General features: G+C 36.3%; 1 protein-coding gene across 15 annotated transcripts in view; it reads left to right on the forward strand.

Annotated features, from left to right (window-relative positions):
• Positions 1-18679, forward strand: part of ARID1B (AT-rich interaction domain 1B) — a 414597-nt gene that overhangs the window by 99768 nt on the left and 296150 nt on the right. For all 15 annotated transcript variants that reach the window (XM_088142352.1, XM_088142359.1, XM_088142353.1 and 12 more), the window contains exon 3: positions 6507-6644. In XM_088142352.1, coding sequence (XP_087998478.1) covers positions 6507-6644 — 138 coding nt within the window. The remainder of the gene's footprint in view (positions 1-6506; positions 6645-18679) is intronic.

An 18679-nucleotide genomic window follows, 5' to 3' on the forward strand; every position in this document is an offset into this window, starting at 1 on the left:
ACCAGAACTGCCACAACTGCTGTTGTAAGTCAACGCAGTCATGTGACATTGCGCTTTATGACTGTGTTGCTTAGTGACGGAGTTGCCAGTCACATTTACCATTGTTAAGCAAGGACTACCTATATCGGCATTCTGGACACAAATCACAGGGTTGAGTGAAGTCTTGAGCAGCCTGGTCATTAGGTTAGGGGTCTGCTACATTGGCATCTACTGATCTCAGTAGAAGCACCTTCCAGTGAAAACGTAAATGTGCGATAATCTTGTTCTTCAAAATTATTTTCTGTATGTTTCTGCAAGTTGCTAAGTAATGCTTCAATATGTAAACATCTTCTTATTTCCAAACCTTGTGAAAATGAGGAAATGTGTACTATGTCTAGGCATACCTAGCTAGAGAGCCAGTTTGGTGTAGTGGTTAAGGTGCCTACAAAGCTGGAGACTGTTAGTTCTAGTTCTTCTTTAGGCATAAAAGCTGCTAGGTAACTTTGCGCCAGTCGTTCTCTAAGCCCAGCCTACCTCACAGGGTGGTTGTTGTGGAGAAAATAGGAGGAGGGAGGGAGCATTAGGTATTTACACTGTCTTGAGTTGATCAAAAATAAAAGCAGGATAAAAGTCAAATAAATGAACATACATGTATTTAATTGTAGAGAAGTGGGGCAAGTTATCGTTTGATTTACTAATATTTTAATCAGGCATTCAGTAGTTGCAATAGGATTTAAGGATTTAATGCTGTGAATGGAAGGCAGTTCTGTTCACAGAGTTAATTTTTGGATTCAACCCTTGAAATCTGTTTTGATATCAAAATAAGGGAACAGGGAATATGAATATTCACATACCCACTGCCAGAAACTACCTACCTGAGAATGAAAGGGAAGATTTGGGCAAGATATGTGATAAACTTGTTTTTTGTAATTTGTTGTTAAATATTCAGAATAAAAGAGAACAGTTTTGAATGTGGATACGCTGGCCCTGATACAAGTTTGCATATTACTTTTCACAAAAATTACCATTTTACAAAAAACCACACCCCTTTCTATATAAAAGCGGTAGAGAAATGCTTCTTTCAAGATTTCATATGTCATTACTACTATTATCTTTTTCTTTGTGGTCTCTGTACCGCACACATGAGGTTCTGTGCCTGCACAGAGCATCATTCATAGTATTCTGTTGCTGAGCTTCCACAAGAAAAAGTCCGGTTTCCAATTCAGCATGCATAACCAAGGCATTCTTGCCATTTACATCAATTCCTTTTCAATTGCCGCAGCTATACCAGCAGGAGAAGGTTTCTCATGGAGAAAAATTATCCTCAAACTGCTGGATTTCATTTTTCTTTTCTTCTCCATTTCTTTTATCTCAATTATTGCCATCTTCATGACAGTTTGGACTATTGGCAGATCCAGCACCATCAGCATGCTCTGATTTGAGGGCACCTTATGAGCTTTAAAATATTTTCTGCAAGTACATTCACTGCAGCAGCAAATTCAGCATCCCCAGACAGAAGCGCGCTAGGCTACTATATTTAGGGAAAGGCCAGTTAGTCCATTTTTGTCACTTTGTTGCTCAGTCGTTAAGTCGTGTCTGACTCTTCGTGACCCCATGAACCATATCGCGCCAGGCCTTCCTGTCCTTCACTGTCTCCCTGAGTTTGCTCAATTTCATGCTCATTGCTTCAGTGATGCTATCTAACCATCTCATCCTCTGCTGTCCTCTTCTCCTTTTGCCTTCAATCTTTCCCAGCATCAGGGTCTTCTCCAAAGAGATCTCTCTTCGCATTAGGTGACCAAAGTATCTGAGCTTGAGCTTCATTATCAATCCTTCCAATGAGCAGTCCGGGTTGATTTCCTTTAAGATTGACTGGTTTGACCTCCTAGCAGTCCAGGGGACTCTCAAGAGTCTTCTCCAGCACCACAGTTCAAAGGCATCAATTCTTCGGTGCTCAGCCTTCTTTATGGTCCAGCTCTCACAGCCATACATTACTGCTGGAAAAACCATAGCTTTGACTATGCGGATCTTTGTCGGCAAGGTGACGTCTCTGCTTTTTAATATGCTATCTAGGTTTGCCATAGCTTTCCTCCCAAGGAGCAAGCGTCTTTTAATTTCATGGCTGCAGTCTCCGTCTGCGGTGATCTTGGAGCCCAAATAAATGAAGTCTGTTACTGCTTCCATTTCTACCCCTTCTATTTGCCAGGAATTGATGGGTCCAGATGCCATGATCTTAGTTTTTTTAACGTTGAGTTTCAAGCCAGCTTTCGCACTCTCCCCTTTCACTCTCATCAAGAGGCTCTTTAGTTCTTCTTCACTTTCTGCCATTAGGGTGGTATCATCTGCATATCTGAGGTTGTTGATGTTTCTCCCTGCAATCTTAATTCCGGCTTGTGATTCTTCCAGCCCGGCATTTCTCATGATGTACTCTGCATATAGGTTAAATAAGCAGGGTGACAATATACAGCCATGTCGTACTCCTTTCCCTATTTTGAACCAATCAGTTGTTCCGTGACCGGTTCTAACTGTTGCTTCTTGGCCCACATATAGATTTCTCAGGAGACAGGTAAGATGGTCTGGTACCCCCATCTCTTTAAGAATTTGCCACAGTTTGTTGTGATCCACACAATCGAAGTCAATGAAGCAGAAGTAGATGTTTTTCTGGAACTCTCACGCTTTCTCCATGATCCAGCAAATGTTGGCAATTTGATCTCTAGTTCCTCTGCCTCTTCAAAAACCAGCTTGTACATCCGGTAGTTCTCGGTTCACATACTGCTGAAGCCTAGCTTGTAGGATTTTGAGCATAAACTTGCTAGCATGTGAAATGAGTGCAATTGTGCGATAGTTTGAGCACTCTTTGGCATTGCCCTTCTTTGGAATTGGAACGTAAACTGACCTTTTCCAATCCCGTGGCCACTGTTGTGTTTTCCAAACTTGCTGGCATATTGAGTGCAGCACTTTAACACCATCATCTTTTAGTATTTTAAATAACTCAGCTGGAATACTGTCATCTCCACTGGCTTTGTTGTTAGTAATGCTTCCTAAGGCCCACTTGACTTCACTCTCTAGGATGTCTGGTTCAAGGTCAGTGACCACACCAGCATGGACATCGGGGACATTAAGATCTTTCCTGTATAGTTCTTCTGTGTATTCTTGCCACCTCTTCTTAATCTCTTCTGCTTCTGTTAGGTCCCTGCCTTTTTTGACCTTTATCATCCCCATCTTTGCACTAAACGTTCCTTTGATATCTCCAATTTTCTTGAAGAGATCTCTAGTCTTCCCCATTCTATTGTTTTCCTCGATTTCTTTGCATTGTTCATTTAAGAAGGCCTTCTTATCTCTCCTGGCTATTCTCTGGAAATCTGCATTCGGTTGCTTATATCTTTCCCTTTCACCCTTGCTTTTCGCATTCCTTCTTTCCACAGCTATTTGTAAAGCCTCATCAGACAGCCATTTTGCTTTCTTGCATTTCTTTTTCTTTGGGATGGTTTTAGTTGCTGCCTCCTGTACAATGTTACGGACCTCCGTCCATAGTTCTTCAGGCACTCTGTCTACCAAATCTAATCCCCTAAATCTATTCATCATCTTCACTGTGTACTCACAAGGAATATGATCTAAGTCATACCTGAGTGGTCTAGTGGTTTTCCCTACGTTCTTCAATTTAAGCCTAAATTTTGCAGTAAGAAGCTCATGATCTGAGCCACAGTCAGCTCCTGGTCTTGTTTTTGTTGTCTGTATAGAGCTTCTCCATCTTTGGCTGCAAAGTATATAATCAATCTGGTTTCGGTATTGACCATCTGGTGATGTCCATGTGTAGAGTTGTCTCTTGTGTTGTTGGAAAAGAGTGTTTGCTATGACTAGCTTGTTCTCTTGACAGAACTCTATTAGCCTTTGCCCTGCTTCATTTTGTACTCCAAGGCCAAACTTGCCTGTTATTCCGATTACTCCTTGACTTCCTACTTTAGCATTCCAATCCCCTAAACAAGGCCTCTGCATTTGCTTCAGTGCTGTTGAGGAAATCTGGGCTTAGTATGTTAAATAAAGCTGATTTTGTGGTTGGGAAGCAGCCCTAGAAGTCTGCTAATACAATGAAGTTGTTGTCAGTGACTGTTTTTAAGAATTAGCTCCTTTTATTCAGTTGAAGGAATGGCAATTTGTCCATTTTTTTGACTAAATATTACAAACTTACTAACTTATAGGATTGTATAATCACCTGATTATAGAATTGTGAAGTGTAAACTTTGGAAGGAATCTTAGAAATCATCTAATCCGATATCCTGCCTAGTGAAGAAATCCACTATTACCAAATCCCTGATAGATAGCATACCTCTAATTTACTGTTTAAATTCTTCCAGCACAGGAGAGTTTACCACCTCTGGAGGCTTTGTTGAATGGTTCTTACTTTTAGGAAATTCTTCCTGATCTCCAGTTTAAATCTGCTTTTGTGTGATTTAAATTCTTTGTTTCTTGGCTTATCTTTAATAACAGCACTGAAAAGTTTACCCAATTTTCTACATGACAACTATTCCATTTTTTGAAAATAGCTTTCATGTTTCTGTCCCCCTGCCCCCCTTCTTCTTCAAGCTAAATATACCTGTTGCCTCTTCCCCCCCTTCAAGCTTCTTATCATTTTGGTTGCTCTCTTCTGGATATGCTCCAGTTTGTCAGTGTCACTCCTAAAATGTAGTGCCCAGAATTGGATGCAGTATTCTTGGTGTGGTGTGTCCAGTGTAAAAGAGAGATGAACATCCATCCATCCATCCATCCATCCATCCATCCATCCGCTAGATTTCTGTTGATACAACCTAGAATTGTATTTCCTTTTTTTCAGCTTCAACACACTGTTGGCTCATGTTCAGTTTGTGATCCACCAAGAGACATCCACATCTTTTTCAGTTGTACTGCTGCCACTTATGCTCTGTTCCATCTTCCTTTTGCCTATCCTTTTGCCTCTGTCCCATCTGCTTTTTTCCTTCCCAAATGAAGGACTTTACTTTTCTCCCTGCTAAAATTCATCCTACTGGTTTCTGCCCTTTGTCAAATCCTCCTGAATCTTGATACTGTCTTCTAAGGCATTTGCTATCACCTTTATCTTTGTGTTATCTACAGATGATGATAATATTTTCCAGCCTTCAAGTAATTTATAGATATGTTGAATAGCACAGTCCTCTATGTTATACCACTTAACACTTTCTTCTAACTTGATTTTGGAGCCATTGGTGTATGGTCATTGAATGATTGTTCAATCAGGTTTGTATCCATCTAATGGTAGCACAGATCATCCCACATTTGATAACTTTTCTACTAGAATATCAAGGGAATTTTTTTTGGCATGATTTGCAGAACTCAAGGTACATTATATTTATCACATTCCTATGATTGACTAAACTACTACACTATCAAACAGGGTGATCAGGTTAATTTGGCTTATTATTAATAAGCCTATTCTGACTCATATCAAGTGATGCATTCTTTTCTCAGTGCATTTAAATTGACAGTTTAATAAGCTGATTCAGAGTTTTGTCTATTGACATCAAGCAGTCTGGATCTTCTTCACTCCCTTTTGAAGTGAAGAACAATATTTCACCATCTCCAGTCCTCTGACACTATAAATGTTCCCCATGATTTTTCAAAGATGGTAGAAAGATTCTCTGAGATGATCTCCTCCTTCAAGGCATTCAGTTATAATTATCTGGTCCCAGCAACTTCAACTTGTTCATATTAGCCAGATGCTCCCTAACTCTCCCTTTACTTAACTTCTGCTTAGGTCCATTTCAACACAGTTTTCCTTTTTGTTGCTTGTAGCTTTTCTTGCAAGCCTAGGTTGGCTTTGTGCTTTAGCCTTTCTGAGTCTCTTTCTACAATTATAGCTACTGCCTTTTGTAATTGGAATGGTTTGCAAGTATACTTCAAGTAACTTATTTTTCAAAAGTTCTTAACTCTCTTGTGTGCCCTTTGGTCTGAGGATACTATGGGATCCCACATAGTACTTCTCTAAAATTTGTTGAAATTGATTTTTCTGAAATCTGGTATGCACATACACCTATGTTCCAATTTTCCTTTCTGTAATATCTTGAAATATGGGATGATTCATGCAGCACAAACCTTAGGTAGAAAATTGAAAGGTGTAAATAGAATTATTCTGATCACTTCTCTAGTAAGTATTACTGACTAGCAAGCTGTGGGTATTCTATAAAAAACCTTTTGCTGTTTTTGAGCATAGGTTCAGTGAACAAACATAATTGATAATGGTTTCTTTGGTTGTTTCAGAGAATGTGAAAAGAAATTATTCAGTAAAACCAGTGTTGTAGAAAAGAACTGCTGTATGCTTCCCTTGATAGAATATCTTGAAAATAGAGTTATGGTTTTAGCAAATTGCATTATTTCTTTGAGTTTAGAATTAACTCCTTTCTGTTGAGAGAGACTTCTTACCACGGCATTTGGTATTGTGTTTATGATCTTTAGGAGTTGAACACATAGATTTTTGTCCTCAATTCATAACTGTATTGGCTTTTTTCCCTTAACAGATGCCATCTCAGTATGGTCCACAAAGTGTAACTGGTTACTGCCAACAGCCATATTACAACCAGCAACCACAACCTCAGCATCTGCCTCCTCAGGCCCAGTATCTCTCCCAGGCCCAGCAGAGGTACCAGACACAGCAGGTAAGCCCAGTTCACTGCTTCTTCAAGAACAGAACGGTGCTGATGGATCCTATAAGAGGAGAAGAGAATTGATGAAATAAGTCTTAACCAAGCCCTCCTTTTCCCCTTTTACTAAACAGCTATTTTCATTTTAAGTTAGATCACATAATTTGCCCTGGAGTATAGATCAAAGTAATACTTCTGGGCTTCCCTATATTTACTGAAATTTGTCACTAATGCCTGCCTGCCTGATACATCTCTATTGGATGTATACATAGTATCAAATTTATATTGTTAGACACCTCTAAAAACACTGAAAAGTGTTCAGGTCTTCCAACTTTTTTTTTTTTTTTTTTACATCTTTTAAAAACAAAACATACTGTACATCTGGGCTCCATTGACGTCCTATAAAGTATAACTCACTATGTTGGAGATATTTTGCTATTCCTAATGGAGTTAAATTTGTTGGTAAACCAAGTTCTAATACAGTTCTAGAAATAAAGCCCCAGGACTGACAGGAAAAATGAATGAAATAGAGTGAACCTAACATGAATTTAGTCAGTATATTTTTGCACTGTAACAGTAGTCAGCTGCTAAAGACCAAGTATAGGCAATGACTTCTACAACTTGCGGCTATGTTTATTTCTTTTATTTCTTTATATATTTATATAATAACCAATAATATATACAATAATATATATATCTGAGTACAGACTATACTGTCAAACTACCTACTCTGACCAGCAGTAGATTTCTAGTATGATGGAAATTCGCAGTTCTTGCTATCAGAAATCATCAGCACTTTCTGTTCCATTATATTGAACAGTGTTATTATATGCTAGTTGTTTGTCTTACAGAAGGTAAGAATTATACACATGCTCATTACAAGCTTTCTAATATATAAGAAAGGGGGGATGCCTGCTGCACTGAAAATTAGTGGCAGTGTGCGTGACTGTGCTTGAGAAAGCAATGTGAGATATCTTTAAAGGTGAATAAAATCATTTAGATAAATCATATTTTCATGAAACTATAGTGCAGCTTAATACCCAAATATTTAAAGGAAAATGTGCAGGGACCCATTTCTTGGTTAATTTAGCAATTATGATGTGTGATTTATTCACAGCTATGTATTTTAATTTTTGTATTATTGTAATTGTTTTTATTTTTTAAATTTTGCTTGCCGCCCAGAGTCATTTAGTGAGTTGGGTGGCCATACAAATTGAATGAATGAATGAGTAAAAGGAAACTTATCTGCTATAAAATACTGATGTTTATTAAATTTATAGATATATATAGTAGGGCTGTATGGTGCATCAGATGTTTTGAAGCAGGTCTGAATAAGAATGTAGCATCTTTCTGCAACTCTTTAAAGCAGCCGTGTATCTTCCCAGTTTACAGAGTAGCTGTGCAATCCCAGGAACATATGCAACTGCTTTAAGAGTTGCAGACAGGTACTACACTTGCACCTCTGTGCACTCCAGAGGACTTTTTGGAAGTGGATGCTAATGTATAATGAGGTAAGACTAGAGCCAGAAGGAAGTATAACTTTGGAATTCATGCCAGTATAGTTTCCTTTCTAGCATACAGTACAAAGCAACACTATTTTATCTTTATTTACTTAAAGTGAAAGCTTTAAAACTTGATCATGCGCTTCTCCAAGTAATTTTAAAACAATAAATATATCCTCTTTTTAATTGCTTTTCTTTATTCTGAAAGGTAAAGAAAAAAATGCTTGCAGGTTTGAACTGAAGTATGTTCTTCTGAGATTTCATGCAAAGTGACTTAATATTTTTAGCAGCCTTCTTTCTGTAGTTCTATATATGGTTCACCTGTGTTCATGAATATATTTGTGCTTACCTACAGGGAATACACATGCTGAACTGTGGGTTCATAATGAAAAACATAAAACTTGACAAATGTTTTCAGGTCTAATCTAGAACAGCAAGATTATATTTGAAGAAATAATAGATTGATGGTCATATTAAGTGCAGTTATTTGTAGGGAATCGATTAAATGTTCATGATGAAGTATCTGCATGTTTAATATATTCCAGAACATTAATAGTTTTTGTGTTTTTTGAAACGGCAACAAAATTTTCAGTCGGCTTCCAAGACTTAAATTAGGTCACAATGCGCAGAGTGCATTGGTCATTGTATGCAGTATACACAATGGCCTAAAATTTGCAACCATTTCTAAAACTGCTAACTGACTGTGCACTGTCTCTTTCTGTTTCTTTACAAGCATCCAGCTGTAAGCTGTAAGAAAATGTTTGCGGTTATATTGGATGTTCTACTGTAACGTACCTAGTTTTCAGGACTTGTAACTGCTCACGAAATGCATATACCCATTGTGGCTAAAGTTTTCTCATTAATTAATTCAAATCCCATGCAAAATAAATACTTCTATTTGGTCCATTGCAGATCTGCAAGATGATAAAATATAAGGGATCTATTTACCTTTTGGACTGGTACACTGTTTATGGAGGTAACTAGGAAGTAGTGGAATCTTCCAGAGGGAGGAAGATGATGCAGTGGCAATTTTCAGTAATTCCTAATTCCTTTTATCTCTTTTGCAAGAAGTACTTCCCATGCTTTCTCAAGAGAACCTTCAGTTCTCTAGGCCATATTTTCAGGTAGCTGAGAGATGAATGAGGAATTGGTGAAAGTTGACTAGTTTCCACCTACATCTTGTGCAAACATCTGATGTTCTTCAGTTGAGTTGGATCAAATCCCAAGCTTGGTATACAAATGATGGATTTCTGGTCCAACATATCTGCAAGACATCAGGTTGGGGACAAATACTCTTTTTAGAGAAGAATATCGCTGAATACAATTTTGGATCCGAAGTGTAGGTTCTAAATTTCAAGTAGGATATGTTACTATATATGAAAGCTGGTTTGCTCAAATGTTTATAAAATTCCTCTTTCAGTTGAACAGGTATCATCTTACAACTAAAAAAGTAAAAGTCTATATTGCTGAAGACATGCTACATTTTCAAGAGCAAACAGAAAAAGATAATGCTGTATATAAAAGTAAATGTTAGGACAACCTGACCCTTTTTCCTTCCTTCCCTCTTTCTCCCTCTTCCTCCTCTTTCTTTTAAGAAGTCTGGATTTTTTTTTAAAGTCTTGGAACATGATTTGGCATTCCTAAAGTTATTAAAGACAATTTTCACCTTGTTAAATCCCTTTCTGCTTTTGTTCTTCTCCACATTTAATTGGTTTTGAAAGTACAGTCATAGTAAAAGGAGAATAAAGAGTCAACTCTACAGAACTAGCAAAGAGAAGTATTTCTGACTTCAGGAAATTATAGCATAGGGTTTGGGGTGTATGTTTGATTTTCCAGCCTTGATTTTAAATTATTTGACAAAGATAGTTTCTGTTAGTAGGTTGTGTGTTTGTAGTGTGAACAATGGAATAGGCCAGGGGAGCATAGTGACACACTCCCAAGTTTTATTTTGGCTATTTTTGTAATTTGAACTGTTATTAATTGAATATGTTTAATCTTTCATATTATTTTCATGGATATTTCTATGTTGTTAGAACTAGGCACTTTTAAGTGCCAACTGCATGAGGGCAGTATGAACTGCTTTGTTATTGTGCAACAAAGGAATCTTTAATGGATTCTTAATAAATATTTGAAAAAGCATTGGCCTTGATAGCTCTGCTGTATTCAGTAATTTATTTTAGGACATTTATTGGATTCCCAGTTAAATATTCCTTGGTTTCAGTAGATCATGTGCAGTGTTGTATGAAAACGATTTAATGATGTTGTTTTCGCCTGCATGCCCATGTGCTCCCCAAGATCTTCTCCAGAGCAGATGAGGGAAAGCAGATTTGGGGGAAAAACAGGGAGAAAATAAGAGTGAAATATGTACTATTGGCTGATGCTTTTCTCTCATTGGATGGGCACAATTAAATATGACCTAGCAATGTAATTAAACCAACTAAGGTATATTTGATTTTATTTCTAACATACTGACAGAGGTTCTGTCATGGCTTCCTTAATTTTGGTACAAGATGAAGAAATCCAGAGAATTCAATATACTTTAATCTCAATTAAAATTAAAGCCTACGGTTTACAACCAATTCTAAGAAGGCAAATAGTGTTCTAACTAGACATCTGTTTTATGTACCAGCTGCTTAAGAGAGGATATCAGTGCTTGTGCTATCAGGGAGAAGCTAACTTCAGCTAAATATAATACAACATAGCAAAGTCTTATTTTTTCTGGATGATAGATGGCAGAGCAGAATATATGTATACATTTAAAATACCTGGATTATTTTATGAGATATACAAGTGTTAACATTTTAATTGCACGTGTAACTTGTTACATGATAACTACCCATGTAAATTAATAGTGCTTTCAGAATTTCAGTTAACATGCATTCTGGTTTTTTAGTATTGAGTTGAATGAAATATGCATTCACATGTGCATGTCCATGTACATTTGCACAGAACTAGATATGGTTTGAGGCCAATAGGCTTAACAAAGCTATACATAAGTTCTGTGGTGTTCACTACTTTTGGTTTAATTTTACAAAGCATTAGTTGCATATCTCCTCATGGATCACATGGTACTATGAGTGAGATGAGAAATAGATGAAGTAGTTAATTTTCTTGTGTAAACAAGATCTTATAAATAAAGGATGAAGTTTAAGATGAATGGGTGAAAACCAATCAGTGCTTCATTCATTCATGGTTGCATCAGTGTATTTGATAATGACTTTTCTTCCTTTACATAAAAGAAAAAAGAAAAAAAATTATATCCTTCTGAATGGAAACAGCAATCATTCATGTTTACAATCTATTCTTGGTTATAATAATCCTAAAATATTTCTTGTTAAAACTACCTTTCTCAGACAATGCTTATGCAATTCCTTTTGCTTAAGCAGCATAGTTTCAAAGGCATTGCACAAGCACAGTTTGAGAGATGTAGGCTTAAAAAGCAAGGAAGATACATTCAAGCTGTTTTCATTTTTAAAAGGTAAATACATATTAAGATCCAAGAAACAAATATCTGTGGTTTACATTTCATGCAGAAAATATTTCCTTATTATTGTTTAACTGTTGTTTTAAGTTGTCTATCTCCGTTTCCCACTATTTAAATCAGAGAAGGTTAATTAAAATAGCTCTTTATTCTGTAACTGCTTGAGAATATTAACTTCACAAAATATGTGTTAAATCACTGAAGTGATAGAATTACATTTTCTCTGTAAGATTTTGCTGCAAAAGCATAGAGAGGGCCATTTATAGTTCAGAAACATTAATAGCTTAACATTTAGATATTGGCTCAAGAACCTGTTAATTAGTTTGATAAAGTAATGCATTGAGGTCATTTTGTTCTAAGAATATTGTCAATGAAACCTGTGTGGAAATTATAACTCAAAAATGAAAGTATTTAGTAACAAGACATACTGAGTTTTCTTCCTTTATTTACTAAATTTATAAGCTGGTTCAACTCTAAGTGGTGTACAAAGAACACTACTATCATAGTCATTGCAAAGAATAAAAAATGCAATATACTGTACAACAAAATGTAAGTTTTTATTTAAATTCTTGTTTGTTTTCTCAGTCAATTAACATAAGTTGATTACTGTTCTCCAAAAGGAAGTTGAAATGAGACATAAATAATTTTGAGACAATTCTTTAAGAATTAATGGCAGTTTCATGGCTTATCGTGCCATACAGAAAACAAGTATTTAAAACTATGTTGCAGATAGGTTTTAATATTCTTTACAGTTAGGAATAAGATGTGGTAACTACTGCTTAACTGAATGATAACTCTGATCTATATTCATATAATACTTTTGTACAAACAGCAAGAACTTTTATAAAATTTAGGTGGGGAGCTCTCTGGCTTATGAAACACAGAGGCCTCTAGTGGGTAATGAGGCTAAGTGATACTTTAAGTTACCTTGAGCAGAAATAATTGCTTATTGCAAGTTCCTTTGGACACACACATTTGTTCATTAGACAAAGAAACATACCTGAATTGTTATGCAATTGTAAATAGAAACGTGTCATATTCATCTTATGCCTGAAATATATCACAGAATTTAGAAATAGGTCAGATTATTTGGGGAAGTGGATGATCCTAAATTGTATTATTCATTGATGTGACCTAGAAACAACTGATATATTCTATAGAAAAAACCAGCAAAATTATCTTCTGCTTCTACCACAACACCTGGCAATCACCTCTCTTGCATTCACAGAAAGGAGAATTTTAATTTATTGAGAACATATTTTTCTTTTCTACAAACTCTTAATATCTATATGAAATTTGGCAAATGTATTCTCAACAGGAGTTATTAGTGGCACATAATTTGTCACATTTTATTGTTTAACAAAATTACTTAAAAATTAGATATTAAAAGATATAGCTTGAAAAGCCTCTGTATGAAATTTGACACTCCTCTTCTTAAAGGTCTAATTCACCTGCTATTCTACCTGGAAGAAACACATACACAAAATTCATTTGTATTTTTCTCTTGTTAGACTATGAAAGAATGGAACTATGCGAGTCCTGCTCCAGATCCAAGATCTGAGAGAGGATTACCCCTTGGTAGAAATGTTAAAATACTTTTTTTCTCTTTGTTTTCTTTTTGGGGGAAAATTGATATGAAGAAATATCTATCAGTATCTTATTTTTAAGACTGTTTTTAGATAAAAAGCCACCTTACCTGGTTTGTTCCTATAAAATATATATATTTGATGTATTTAAAGTATATTTTATTCAGATAAATTTTTAATTTATTGATTGAAGTTATTGTAAAATATTTTATTTTGCTACAAAATGAGCTAAAAGCTGTTGTAACTTTGAATGGTCACTGAATGAATGGTGTAACCTGAGGACTACCTGTAATTTATTCCATTTAGGCGCCTCCTGACTCCCAATTGACTCTGGGTGATATACAACAAAACCAAACAAAATAGAAAACGCAATATAATAAAAGTATAAAAGAGAAGAAGAATCAATGGCGATTCCACCGACACCTCCAAACAAATCAGACAGGAGCCGCAACCACTCTAACCCAAGACCTGGGAGAACAGTCAAGTCTTTAAGGCTTTCCAGAATGCCATCAGAAAAGGAGCCACCCAGATTTCAGGGGGAACCTCCTTCCAGAGGGCAGGTTGCATGTTTCCTGGGTCCTGACAGATGACACTGTTCAACTGAAGAGACCCAGAGCGTGCCACCCCTGTCAGCTCATACCTACCAGGCAGACATCATGGGAGACAGGCAGCCTTCAGCTAACCAGTTCCTACACAATGTAGGGATTTATAGGTCATAGCCAGCTCTTGAATCACATCTGGAAGCATACTGGTAACCAGTGCAGCTCACAAAGCAGGGTTGTCACATGGACATACAGAGGCATGCCCATTACTCCCTGCACTACTACTGCAATGGACTAGTTGAAGCTTCTGAGTGGCCTTCAAGTCAGCCCCACATAGACTGTATTGCAACAGCTGAGCTGTGAAGTGACTAAGGCATGAGTGACTGTCTGAAGGGCCTCCCAATCCAGGAAAAAGGGCAACTGGCACACCCAATAGAGTTGTGTGAAGGCCTTCCTGGCCACAGCTGCCACCTGCTCATTGAGCAGGAACTGTGAATCCAGAAAGACTCCCAGATTGCGCATCACTCTTGAATGAGGAAGTACAGTCCCATCCAAGGTTAAAGATGGAATTCCTAGATTCAGGTGGCTCTAATGCCCACAGCCAGGGGTAGGATCTTGGTAGGATTGAATTGTAGTCTGTTCCTCCCATCCAGGTCTGCGTAAGCTCCAAGCACTGAGACAAAACTTCAACAGCCTTACTTGGCTGGCCTGGTGTCAACAGATATATTTGGGTATTGTCAGCATACCAACAATACCAAACCTCAAACCCATGGATGACATGTTAAACAAGCATTGTGGAACACTAGATAATATACTGTGTCACTATGTATTTGGAGATATAGGCAATAGTGCAAGTGTGTGTGTGTGTGTTTGTTTATACATACATACATACATACATACATACACACACATAATTTAGAGCAACCCAATTTCTGAAGAAAAGCAATATATAAAAAGACACCACGGCTGACCAGAACAACAATATACCTAGCTATAAAGCAAACACAACTAAAGGTGCTCCCCAACCACCCTGTCTCAAGGCCTGGGAGAACAACCAGGTTTTTATTAAGTTCCTGAATATATCAGCCCTATTCAGCAATACTCATGGATTGTCCTCTGAAAAGTCCCTTATGCTCTTTAATAATAGATCCATTTCCAACAGAAATAAATTCTTAAAATATACTTTCTATAGAAGAAATGCAGTATTATTTCCAATATATCTTCAGATTTTCCAACAGATGAATGGGAAAAAAGCAATTAATTATTTTGCAGAAACAATGAGTATGTTATTAAATTTTTCATATTGGTTTTTATTGAGAATGATTGTGACTATCTTCTTAGAGTCTGTTACAGAAAATTTACAAAAGATTATTTTGATGTTCATTTTTCTTTTGTCATTGTTTTTAGAGCTTTTATTTTTTTTCCACTTCTCTAACTCTTTCTTGTGTTTCATATATTTTAAGAGAGGGATAACTACATTAAGTACATTATCATTTTTCTATTCCATGCATCCTTATTCACTGATTGTCTCAGAGTAGCACAAGAAGGCTTAAAATGTTACACATATATACATGGAAATATTAAATATGCCTGCATGTGATTTGGATCTAGAAATGTTATTCTTAATTAATGAATAGGTTATGACCTAGATTCTATTTTGTAATTTAAAGATTTGTGCTCTCAGATTGCTTTGTCCTTTTCTTTCTGTCTTGGCCTTGTCTCTTCTCTTTGGCATAGTAGCAACATCACAGGCCTTTTGTGCTGGAGTAGAAAGGCAAGTCTATCTAAAGATAGCAAATACTGTACAGTTGTGCCTGTTGAGATGTCATGCTGCTGACTAAAGTGAGATGGCAGGTACACTTGCTTATTGTCAAATCTGTGTTATTAGTATTGGAATGTTGTTGTTATTGTTTACCTTTCCAAGCCAATTCCTTATATAGTTTCTGAAAAACATGACTTTTGTAACTTGCTGCATTGCATTTATCAAAAAGAAAGACAAGTTTCATCCTCAAAACTCTTCGTGTATTACTTGGAAACTGCTTCCAAAGATCTTGCATAAAAAGAGTAGACATGGACTCCATGTCTTATGCATTCTGTGAGCCAAAGAGTGACTGTCTTGTATCATACCTGCACTTTTTGTGTGAGGAATTGAAGTTATTCAAATGGATCTTGACTGGTATTCTACCAGAAGGAAAGACACAAGTAGGAACTCCCATGTGTGGTTATGATGTTCAAGCACAGAGCCACATGGGATGAAAATGTGGAAAATCATTTTAGATTCCTAGTATTTATATCTTTTTCAAAATATACAAACTTTGGGTAAATTCTGTTTATTTTTCAATATATGGACAATGTACATACACTCACCCTCCATAACAAAGTTATTACCATAACTTTGGGCAGTTTCTTGCATAATTGCACCTATGTTTTATGAAGTATATAGACTATTAATTTCTATCCCAGTAATCTTAGTTCATCCCATAAATAATGGTGCAAAGTGCAGCTCTAATACTAGAATTCTTTCACAACCATTTATCTGTTTTTAAAATTTATGATTGCATTATATCCCATTTTTCCTCTCTCTTATCTGCTCTCTTTTATCTTCATATACCAGGGTTATGAGGTAGTTTTATGCTCAGAGACACCCAGTTTGCTCTCTCACTGAGGACTTGAACCCAGCTCTTCTTTATTCCTGTATAACACCATAATTACTGCACCACACTAGCAAGGCTTCACCGCTCAGGTCTCAGTCATAGTGGATCAAATGACATGGAGAAGAAACAGTTGGCACAAAAGCAATACCGTCTTTATTGATGCATGTAGTGTTATACTACATGTTATAGATTCATGGCTTCAGACGTATTTTTAATCCTTGGCAACCTATTCTAGTTTGATGTTAAAACTAGAAACCTATTCTAGTTTAATGTTAAAAATAACCATGTTATTTAGTAGCACCAAGCCTAGATGCTATTGAGTTTTGTATACATAAAGAGTTTTCTAATTATTTTACTGTAAAACAAGTGCTTATTTTAACTAGAAAGATCTTTGTTGTAATCCTGTCTTAGGTTTCTCCGTGCCTATTCATTTATTTGAATAAATTGCTGAGAAAAAACTAAATACATTTCTTTCTAATTTAACATCGTTGAGTTACTAGCTTTACGATCCAGAGGAACCATCTGCTTGTGGAACTGCATTTTTCTTTATTCAGAAAAGCATTGACAGTGGTTTGACTCTGCTGTAAGCTTGGGGCAGTGCTATGACCTCATTTATGTGAGTGAGTCCTGTGGTTCATATTCACTGATGGAGGCACGCTGATGGAGTATTCTGCTGCATGGAGCACTGAGACCCAAATTCTCTGCTTGCACAGCAAGATAGCTTAAAGCTGTCACCCTCTAGAGATGGTAATTTTGTTTAGCTCCTGAGCTGATTGATAGTGCTGACTTTTGAATCTTCAACTCTAGTTCTGTCTCATATAGATCAGACAAAAGTGTTTCCTCAAGGACTTACAACAACTGTGGCACTTGGGGGGAAGAATGTGTCTTATGGTCTTTGTATATGAGTGAAGGAGAACATTTGAGAATCACACTTTGTATTATGTATTATGGTAATTTTTAAAAATTTTGTAATATTTAAACAGTGCTACAATGGCAATTTGAAATTAAAGCAATACTTATGTTATTTATAGCTTGTAATTTCTCTTTATGCTTTTAGATATCTCATTTTATATGCATACAGTATTTATTGTATGTGTCTGTGTGTGTGTGTGAATGTTTGTGTGTGTCTGTGTGTATATATGCATGCACACATGCATACACCTGAGTTTTTGCATAAGTGTGTGCTCAGCAATTAAGAGTGTCTTCCACATTTAGCACAAAAAACAAAAGACAGGAAAAGACACATGTATAGTAAAGAGAGCATATATGTAGAATTCATTAGAGTTTCTCATTAAGGCACATAGAATCAAATCCTTTCCTTTTCGCCTCTAACCTTTGCTTTAAGTAGGTGTATAGTATATATTTTTATTACTATATATGAATGAATGATTGAATGAAGTATAATGCAGAATTGTTCTTATACCATTCCTGTAATAACTTATATACATTACAATAAAATAAACTGATTTTAAACTGATCTGAAGAGCAAGGATTGGGCATTGGGCATTTCAGCAGACATTACCCAAGAACAAGTGGTTCTGTATTTATTTTTCAAGTAGGAGATATACTATGTTTGACTTATATGTATTTTTTTAATTAATTGCTTTTAGTGTATCTGATAAGACAATTTAAAACTTGTAAAAATAAATTATAAAAATTCCTGCTCTTTTTGCACAGTGAATACTTGGTGATGACATGATTTTTCAGAATCTTCTCCTATCTAGGATAAAAATTCTTATTCTCCATGTTATACCCTAAAATGTAATTTATGTTAATTATTATAAGTTTTTCATTATCTCCCTTTTTATAAGATTTGGATGTTTTGAAACAGTGATGGAAAATCAACATTCCCAGATGATCTATGACCTTGGATTTCCTTGTGCAACCTCCCACAGCTTCTTCTGATCATTTTGGTGGCCCAACTGCCAGAAATCAACAGTGCAGTTTCCCAGTCTTTTGACATAGAAACATATGAAAATTGAAGAGTAACTCCCCAAACTAAAACAAAACCTGGAAAATATTGCCCCCTTCCATCTATGTAACTCAGCACTTTGCACTTTGCCTTCTTGCCCCAATGTTGGGAAACATCATAAACTGCTTGCAGTTTGGAGAATTAACTTCCAGAAATCTGCTAGACCACCCCCAGAATGTCTGGTTTGCATGAGCCAGAGGAAAAACTGGACATTCTGGAATTCTCTTGAATATTCCATTCTTCTCATGGTAAGTTTTGCATATACACAGGGGAGAGAGAGAGCATATGGTTGTTATGCACTACATTGATGAGG

This window comes from Python bivittatus, unplaced genomic scaffold (assembly GCF_059951505.1).
Source record: "Python bivittatus isolate LINGU-HERP-01145 unplaced genomic scaffold, Pbiv_v1 ctg000020_np1212, whole genome shotgun sequence".
In the NCBI taxonomy this organism is placed as follows: Eukaryota; Metazoa; Chordata; class Lepidosauria; order Squamata; family Pythonidae; genus Python; species Python bivittatus.